Source organism: Centruroides vittatus, unplaced genomic scaffold (genome assembly GCF_030686945.1).
Source record: "Centruroides vittatus isolate TY-2023 unplaced genomic scaffold, ASM3068694v2 contig_461, whole genome shotgun sequence".
NCBI classification, from domain to species: Eukaryota; Metazoa; Arthropoda; class Arachnida; order Scorpiones; family Buthidae; genus Centruroides; species Centruroides vittatus.
The window spans coordinates 2,089,754-2,098,677 of NW_027122257.1; the positions used below are offsets into that span (position 1 = coordinate 2,089,754).

An 8,924-nucleotide genomic window follows, 5' to 3' on the forward strand; every position below is an offset into this window, starting at 1 on the left:
GCCCTGTCCTGCCAGATGCTTCTTTAAATGCAGAAACAAATGATAGTCACTCGGTGCTAGATCGGGACTGTATGGAAGGTGGTCTAATTGTTCCCAGCCAAATGATGTGATTAGGTCTTGAGTTTGATTTGCCGTATGTGGACGAGCATTATCGTGGAGCAAAATGACACCTTGCTCAGTAAGCCCTGCCTTTTGTTTTGTACTGCACGGCGCAGTTTTTTTAAAGTCTCACAGTATGCAGCTGAATTGATCGTTTCACCATGAGGCAAAAAATCAACAAGCAACACTCTGTATCTGTCCCAAAACACCGTGCACATGATTTTCTGAGCAGAAATTGTTTGCTTGAACTTGACTTTCCTTGGAGATGATGAATGTCGCCATTCCATGGAGTGTTGCTTCGATTCTGGTGTAACGTAGACTACCCACGTTTCATCGCCTGTAACAATACGGTTTAAAAAATCATCTCCCTCGTCACTGTAGCGCTCAATAAAAGTCAATGCACTGGCCAAACGTTTGGTTTTGTGCTCCTCCGTCAACATTTTCGGCCTCCAACAGGAACACAACTTCCGATAATTTAATCGTCCAGTCACAATTTCATAGAGAACACTTCTTGAAACTACAGGGAACTCTTTAGATAAAGATGAAATCGTGAATCATCTGTTCTCTTTCACTCTACAGTCCACTTTTTCAATCAAATCGTCGATAATGACTAAAGGTCGCCCACTTCGTTCCTCATCGTGAATGTTTGTGCGGCCATTACTGAAGGCCCTAACCCATTTTCGTACCATTCCATCACTCATAACGCTTTCACCATAAACTTCACTGATTTGGCGATGAATTTCAGCCACTTTTGAGCCTTTAGCACTGAGAAAACGAATAACGGCACGCACTTCGCAGTCGGCGGGATTCTCAATGAGCAGCAGCATTTCAATAACACGAAAACAACAGTAAACACAGTCGACTGGCTCCGTAATGGCGTTTGTGGCTTCCCAACAGATGTAGGTACACAGCGCGCATGCACTAAGTACCGACTGCAGTGCTCCAGCGGCGTTATATTAAAATGGTACTTACTTTAAAAACACGCCTCGTATTTTCCTCCAGTCCCTTGTGGACACCTATGTCAGTGTGATTACCAGATCTCTTGGTTTAGCTTCATTCCTAATTGTGAAGATTCTGTTATTTCAATTTTTACCAGAGTCTGATATATTTAATATCACTCATATCTTTCCACCTTACTATTATATACCACTATATAAAGCTTTAATAATTATTTTATCCATTTAGTCAATTTTATTTATTAAATAGGATGATATATGTCAATCATTAAAAGAGTATAACCAGCACATTGAGAGTCTACAAGAAGAAATGGAAGAAGCTGCACAGAGTGCAAAGGAAATAAGAGAAGAAATACAAGTTTTGCGTAATAAGTAAGTAATTCATTAATAAAAATAGATACTATATGTCTTGTATACGGTATAACGTTTTATTTTTTTGAAGAAGCTACAAAGAAAATAAATAATACAAATATATGAGTGATTAAAATTCAATCTTATTAGATATGCAATGGTTAGTGCTCAAGACAAGTGCTGTATTTGTAATTATCCCATAATGACACAGGCTTTCTACTTATTTCCCTGTCAGCACATGTTCCATTTGGATTGTCTTGTAGATGAAGTAGGTATTTAGATATTGTTTTATGGTTATTTTCATGCAAACAATAAATTCATTATATATTTGGTAGGCATACGTTTATCTCATTCCTTCAAAAAAGACTGCGGTAGATGACATTCGGGGACAGTTGACATCCATGAGTTCAAGGGAAGATGCAAATTCATCCGCATCGGGAAGCACTTCTAATAACCGAGAAAAACTTATGGTATGCAGAAAATGAATATTGCAGTGATAAATCTGTACATTCTAATAAATTTTGTGAATTTCAGGCTAATCTGGACAAAATAGTGGGATCGGAATGTTTATATTGTGGCGATATCATGATCAGGTGCGTGTAAATTTATGTACGTAATTTGTTATCGTATGACTTGACTAATTGCTACATTATGTTTAGGAGCATTGACATTCCGTTCATCACAGCTAAAGACTATACAGAGGTTACAAAAGAATGGGAATGAAATAGATATAGAAAATTGGTGATTTCTGCAAACATTCCACATGTAAATTATTATTATAAATCAAAGGTTTGTTAATTGTAATATCATATTTTTATTGATTGCACAGAACCATAATGCAATACATTCATTTTTGTAATAAAGAAATAAAAATTATGTATATGATTCTAACTTTAAACCTTTTTTAATACATTTAGCAATTCTTTATAAACATATTTAGGTGCATCTATTCCAAATATGAAATCTATGTGAGCCCAAGTAGATGGGCTTACTCTATAGCTTTCGATTAGATTTTTGATCTTTGTTTTTAAAAGATCCACATCAACAGGATCTGCCAGGGCATCGTTTAATCCCCAGAAGAGTGCAATTGGCGTGCGGATGTTCTCTACAGTATATTCAGGAGGAGTACTCTAGCAAGAAAATTTTTATTTAAAATATATTTCATAAATGTAGTTGTACTCAAAACAGTAACATAAAATTAACAATAGTCTGAATTAGGTGCAATTGCATGTTATAAAGTTTGCTGTACACAGCCCTAGCAAACACCTCCCAGACATTTTCTATTGGGTTAAAATCATGACTACATAATAGAAAGCCCTCAAAAGTTGGACTGGCTAAGTAATGAATTGTCACAAGATGTGTGTATAATATCTCTTGATACTGCCCATACCATTACTAGTCTTTCTCCGTGTTGACATTTACAGAATAGCTGCTTGTCACGACATCCCAATCATCATTTCTTCTTTGTGGGCTTTAGATGGTCAAATAAACTAACACCCTAAACACCCAATTTCAAAAAGTTGGCTGTTGATTTTCACAAACTCAGTGAAGAACATCATTCTATAGCTTTATTTGCTCTTTGGAAGTTATAAAAAAAGAAGTCATACAGAACTTAGGGCTTGATTTCTTTTCTTTTAGGTCATTTTTCTATCAAGTGACTATGTTGGTGTAAGTCATTGATATGTTTAAAGTTCAGCCAGTGCAGTTATATGCATAACTCTCTACCTTATTTTGTGCTGAAATATGTCATTATTGTCTGTCATGTGGGGGGACTGACTTTTATATTTCAAATTAAAGTCTGTCTAAACTATTATTACATTTGATGTTACTGTTTTTTCATATGGAAAAAAATCAAAGTTATGGCATATACCTGATTGTACTTTATTAGATTTGTTTTCTTTCCAAAATCATACTTTTGAAACTTTCTTGAATTCACCATCTGTAATTATATAGTAAATTAGCAATTTTTGAATACAGTGGTGTCCCATACTTTGAACAGTGCATGCAGTGAAAAAATATACCCACTGCATAAATACCATCTGTTCTGCACACAACTCATGTCTCACAATTATATGTTTTTAGTGCTTGGTTATATATACAGGCTGTCCTAAAAGTTTTAAAAGAATCATATAAAGTCATGTGCCAAATTTTGTAGACAAGTCTTTTGGTGCAAACATAACTGTAAAGTGGACTTTTGTCTGATAACAGTAATTGGGTCTTCATTTTGCATTTGAAACTATTTTCAGCAGTGAATCTTACAAAAGTGCCTTATCTTGCATGTGTTAAACTCAAACTAAAAAAATGTGCAGGTATCATCTGTAAAGGATTTAACTTATATATAACTAACCCCCTACCTATTAACCATGGCTAAGAGGAAGATTGTAGTATTAATGATTGAGATGAAAAAGGAACTTATGAAACATGAAATGCAGTACATGCGTGGCAAATTGGTGGCTGTGTTTAAGATGCTGAAGTCGATAGTGTACATCAATCTTAAGAATATGGAAGAAGTAAAAGCAATAAATATGGCTAAAGATTGTGATATGTGATTTCATGAAGATCAACACTATGTCTTGATATGGAAAAACTCCTTCCAGTGTGGAAATAAGCACTCTAAGTGAGTAGTGGTGATGTCCCAAGTGCAATTTACTTGTTTTAATTTATTATTTTGGTTCATTTAATTGTGTTATTTTTCAAGTGGACAAGAACATTTGATTTCAGGCCTAGTTCCATAGTAACTGTCTTATGTAATTTTAAATACCAGCCACTGAGGGGACGAGCTTGCTCATTAGATGCCTGTCCCTAAGCCCAGTTAACAATAACGGTTGGTGTCAGGAAGGGCATCTGACCATAAAACTTATCCATTATTCCATTTGGTTTTGTCACATAAGAGAGAATATACAAGAATTTGGGCATATCCCATAAGTGACACACAGTCATCGGCTACCTGTCCAATGAGAGGAAAGAGGAGGGGACCTGAATAGAGAGTTTGAGGAAAATATGTTTTAAACATTCCAGTAATTTTATTCTTTCATAGTCATATTATAAGGAAAGTTGGAGAGAAGGTATTGGGCCACCCTATGGAAAAGAGGCTTAATGGTGGAATGGGAAGGTGCAATTTTCAATAAAAGAAAAGATGGGATCAGGGAAGATAAAGAAAATTAAAAGGCAAAAGCAGTGGATAAGTCTATGGAGAAACTGGAAAGAAAAGATGGGGTAGGCAGCTGGTAAGAATTGTGAAATCCTCTAATGTCTTGTTCCTCGCTTTCACATCAATACCATTCTTGTATTTTATCTGTTTTAAGTGTTAAAAGACCAAGAGAAGATAAAAGAAAGATTGAAGAATTATTTTAGGAAACTACTGAATGAGGAAAATCCAAGAGTATTATGTGAGGACAGCAAGGTAAAGGAGTGGCAGTAGATACAAGCAAGGAGGTGGAAAGGGCACTTATAAAAATGAAGAATGGGAAATCAACAGGAACCAATCAGATCCTGGCCGTGGTATACGGATGTTTGGGCAAAGAGAATGTTAATATTGTATGGCATTGTATGAAAAAGCTGTGGCAGCAAGAGAGGCTACGAGACAAGCGAAGGAAAATATTTTGGTGCCAATTTATAAAGGGAAACGAATGTAAGAAATAGAGGAATTAAATTGATGCCGCACTCAATGAAGATCTGGGAAAGAATTGTGGAAGGAAGGTTAAGACAAGAGACAGCTACAGAGAACAGTTTGTTTTTGTGCCAAGAATAGGAACAACAGATGTGACCTTTCCTCTAAAGCAGCCAACAGAAAGGTGCAGTTCTTCCTGTATCTCTCTGTAGACTGTATTCATAGACCTGGAGAAAGCATAAGACAGGGTGCTTAGACAGAAGGTATGGTGATGTACAAGAGTAAAGGGAATACCGGAAATGTATAAGGGTGCAATGACTCAAAGAGTACTGTAGGTATGACAGAGGGATTCACTGTGAGAGTTGGACTACACCAGAGTTCAGTCCATAATCTATTTCTATTTGATTTGGTGATGGAAGATGCAAAGAGCAAGGCACCATGGAGTATGTTTGCAGACAACATCACAAGATAAGGTAGAGAAGCAGCTATAGGAATAGAAAACAAAGTGCTGGAAGAGAGAGGCATGTGATGATCAGCAAAGTAAAGACAGTATATAAGCTATGACATCTGGTGGAGGGATGAGAGTTACATACAACTCCAAGGTGAAAAGTTGATAACAACTTCCAATCTTTGATCATATGTAGCAAGTGATGGAGGAACTAGTGCAGAAATCCAACATTGAGTTCAGAATGGGGTGCTTTGTGAAAGGAAAATTATACAAAACCATGGTAAGACCTGCAATGACAAGAGCTCAGGAAAAGACAAGAATGCAGAGACAGGCGTGTGGGGTGACAAAGGACAGAACTAGGAATGATTACAAAAGAGAAACAGTCGAGGTGGGTCCTATAAGTATGTACTGTACATGCAGATTAAGACCGGTAGGGAGGAGTAAGTGGGAAAGACTGAAGCCGAAATGGAGATTATGGGGGGGGGTCAACATTCCAGTCTTTAATTTGTAAAGAGGGAAAAAGCACAAAGATGATTTATGTTATCTTAAATTATATGCTTTATCAAAATGGGTATTGTATAGGGTCTGAGAATGGATTAATTCAGTTTCCGTTTTTTCTAATGGGAAAATTTGATTTGGATTGCAAACAAATTAAATTCAAAGTACGAGGCACCGCCGTATTCTCTACTTAGACTTACCTGTGCAAAATGAACTACATTCTGCGTAGATGTGCCTGCTGGATCGTGAGACACATAGACATCCAACCTAGTCTGTAAATCCCTCGACATTAGTTGAAATTTCACAGGTTATTTGGAAATACTTTCATCTAACCTTATTTAGTTGAGACGGATCAAATCCACTCATCAGAAAAAAGGCATTTTCACATAAAAATTTTAATTCATTGTTTCTACAGAAAAGATGAGACAGTATTTTCATAAGGAAGTTGTTTGGTAAGAACTCGTAAAATCCTAAAAGACGAAAGAGAAACTGAAGGAAATTTAAATTAGAATTTTATACAAAACCATTTGTTCGATTAAATACAATACTTACATTTATTTCACGACAGAAAGGTGCGAGATAGCGGATTGGACTGGTTATGTAACCCACCGTTGCCACCGGTCCCAGGGCCATCACCGCTTTAATCTGCAGACAAACATACCATCACATTTTCAAAATAACACATTCTAGTACAAAACACACAAAGCAAACTTCACCTTGTCGTATTTGGGTCTGTCCGAAAGAAGAGCAAAGGCAACTGTGGTGCCTTCGGAATGTCCTACGTAATATAACTGAGGTTTTCCGGTGACGTTCAGAGCAAATTCTACCATGGCGGGAATGTCGTATGCAGCATACTCGTCAATACTAAGGAGAGGAATAATGTAATCGTGAATAAAACTGGTTTTTGCTAAACCAGTTTTGAATGGTTAATAAAATCAATATCATTGTGTTTATTTGCTTTTTTTGCCAACTAAAAGTATGTAGAATCATCTTAAAAGTAAGCATCGATGACGAACTACTAGTAAATTTCCGTGTACAATTACCATTTAAACATGCCTCAGTTTATCATCATAAACTTTTTTAGAAAAATACTACGTATTACTAGAGTTTAAATTTTACTGCCCACGTACTTAATCGATTTCTAGAATTTCCCTTCTTGTCGGCACTAAATACGACCACTCAATTATTTTCCGAGCAGCGCATTTATATTTCTTATCACATAGAAGTAGTGTCGTTTCAGTCATTATTAGGGATAAGACACGAATCCGGTAAATGCATCGTTCTTTTGCGTTTTACACTACAATTGGAGAGAAAACAACGAAATGTCGATGTTACGAACCAAATATACATTGCCACGGACAAACCTTCCTCCTAACGTAACCTGCAAATTATTATAACAAAAAGACCTGTTTCGTGCATCGATATTCGAACAGAATGGTAATTTTACCCCGTAACCTATTCCAATTTCACAAACGTATCCACCTACACTTTCTTCCTCTTAGTTACGAATGACTAAATCTGGAAATATAAACTTACCTAAATTCCCAGAACAGTCTATCCCGCGGGGAGTACTTCACGTGTCTTCTCGAATAAGTGTTTCCTCTCTGGTTTCCCAGCCAAACGTCGTAACCGGCATCGGCGAGGATGAAACCTAATATAAATGACCATAAACGGGAAATTAGCACGACAGTGTGACGCTGACATAATTCAATTTTGTCGTTTTGGTCTAAACAGAAGTGAAACTTTAATCCTTTCCGAATCTAATTACTAATTCATTAATAAAATAGCATTTCGTTGTATCATCAATGGATGCTGCCAGACCGACCGCGGGAGAAACGTTGTAAGTTATGAATTGTTGGGAACGAAATTTAGGTCACCGTTTGACCTCCATTTAAGAAATTCTCACCCAGGCTCTGATCAGGAAAATTCATCACCCAATCTGCGGAAGAAGCCAAGAGACCGTGTTGAAGGAACACCACCGGCCGATCCTTGGCCGTCCTCCCCAATTTCGACGTGCCGTAGGGTATCCTCTGAACGCCCAGAATGTATCCGTCTTCGGTCAGAACCCAATATTCTTCTACGGGATAACCCTTACTGCTGATGAGTTGGCTCTGCAAAATATTACCGAGTCGTGTTTAATAAACATATTAGAATAGAAAGAAAAGTCCGAATTCCGGTCTTACACTTACCACATTTCTGTAACAGTCCGGATCTGAACTGGCGCCACTCCTAAACTTCGAACAATCTGCTAAACATAAGAAAGCCAACACCAGAACGGAGAAAAAATAATACATGTCCACGGTCGATCGTCCAACGTAATCGCCAATGTTATCGATCACATGTTTGGCGTTGCGTCGTTGTACTAACCACGTGATATTTTAACTTCGGTTTAAAAAATACTACCGGCCTATTGGGCCACCGTCCCTCTCGTCGTCTTCGCTCGACCAATGCAGTCTAAGATTGGAAGCCACAGTTCTCCACCGGTTAGGTTACTCTTAAACCCACCAGATGGCGCACTTTGGCTACTTTAACTGGAACCTAATTGACCCTAATTCTATTTTTTTTTTTTTTTTTTAAATATAAAAGTTTGACTTATAATAAATAATATCGATTAAAAATTAGACTAATAAAAATTTTAAGTTTTTAAAATTAATATCGAATTCCGGAATCTACTCGAAAGACGTTTTACGAATTTTCCAGAAAAACAAAGTTCGTTATAAATGTATTTTATAAAACATTCGTTTCCATTAACTTTTAAACATTCGTTCGTTGTTTAAATTACCCGATTTAGAATTACAAACAATGACCTAATGTCGTGGATTATTTATCGATAACGAAAACAAACTTATCGAACTGCTTGGGTCACCGATATTATTTCTACTAACAAATACTTTAATATAAACTATGAATTTTGTTTGTTTTTGATCCGAAGAAAACGTGACGAATCGAGCTACTCGAATAA

General features: G+C 36.7%; 2 protein-coding genes across 2 annotated transcripts in view; one reads left to right on the forward strand and one right to left on the reverse strand.

Moving 5' to 3' along the window:
- dor (vacuolar protein sorting-associated protein 18 dor) overlaps window positions 1–2,282 on the forward strand; it is a 38,514-nt gene extending 36,232 nt beyond the window's left edge. The window contains exons 25-29 of the mRNA XM_067273131.1: window positions 1,306–1,427; window positions 1,557–1,674; window positions 1,742–1,876; window positions 1,941–1,999; window positions 2,066–2,282. Of these exons, the coding sequence (XP_067129232.1) occupies window positions 1,306–1,427; window positions 1,557–1,674; window positions 1,742–1,876; window positions 1,941–1,999; window positions 2,066–2,129 (498 nt within the window). The 3' untranslated portion in view covers window positions 2,130–2,282. The remainder of the gene's footprint in view (window positions 1–1,305; window positions 1,428–1,556; window positions 1,675–1,741; window positions 1,877–1,940; window positions 2,000–2,065) is intronic.
- LOC136977609 (gastric triacylglycerol lipase-like) lies at window positions 2,205–8,471 on the reverse strand. Its single transcript, XM_067273145.1, has 9 exons — window positions 8,152–8,471; window positions 7,869–8,073; window positions 7,499–7,613; window positions 6,679–6,826; window positions 6,515–6,607; window positions 6,296–6,451; window positions 6,163–6,234; window positions 3,277–3,345; window positions 2,205–2,536 (listed from the first exon to the last, which is right to left on the reverse strand). Exons 1-9 carry the CDS (start codon window positions 8,254–8,256, stop codon window positions 2,300–2,302), a joined length of 1,200 nt encoding a protein of 399 aa, XP_067129246.1. The 5' UTR covers window positions 8,257–8,471; the 3' UTR covers window positions 2,205–2,299.
- Between the last annotated feature and the right edge of the window lie 453 nt (window positions 8,472–8,924).

Excerpts from the sequence above, each read along its gene's own strand:
- LOC136977609 (XM_067273145.1), bottom strand. The coding sequence starts at position 8,256 with ATGTATTATTTTTTCTCCGTTCTGGTGTTGGCTTTCTTATGTTTAGCA. Across the intron at positions 6,235-6,295 it reads ATCCGTCTCAACTAAATAAG|ACTAGGTTGGATGTCTATGT; the intron begins GTTAGATGAAAG and ends AGGGATTTACAG. Across the intron at positions 2,537-3,276 it reads ATCTAATAAAGTACAATCAG|AGTACTCCTCCTGAATATAC; the intron begins GTATATGCCATA and ends TTTTCTTGCTAG.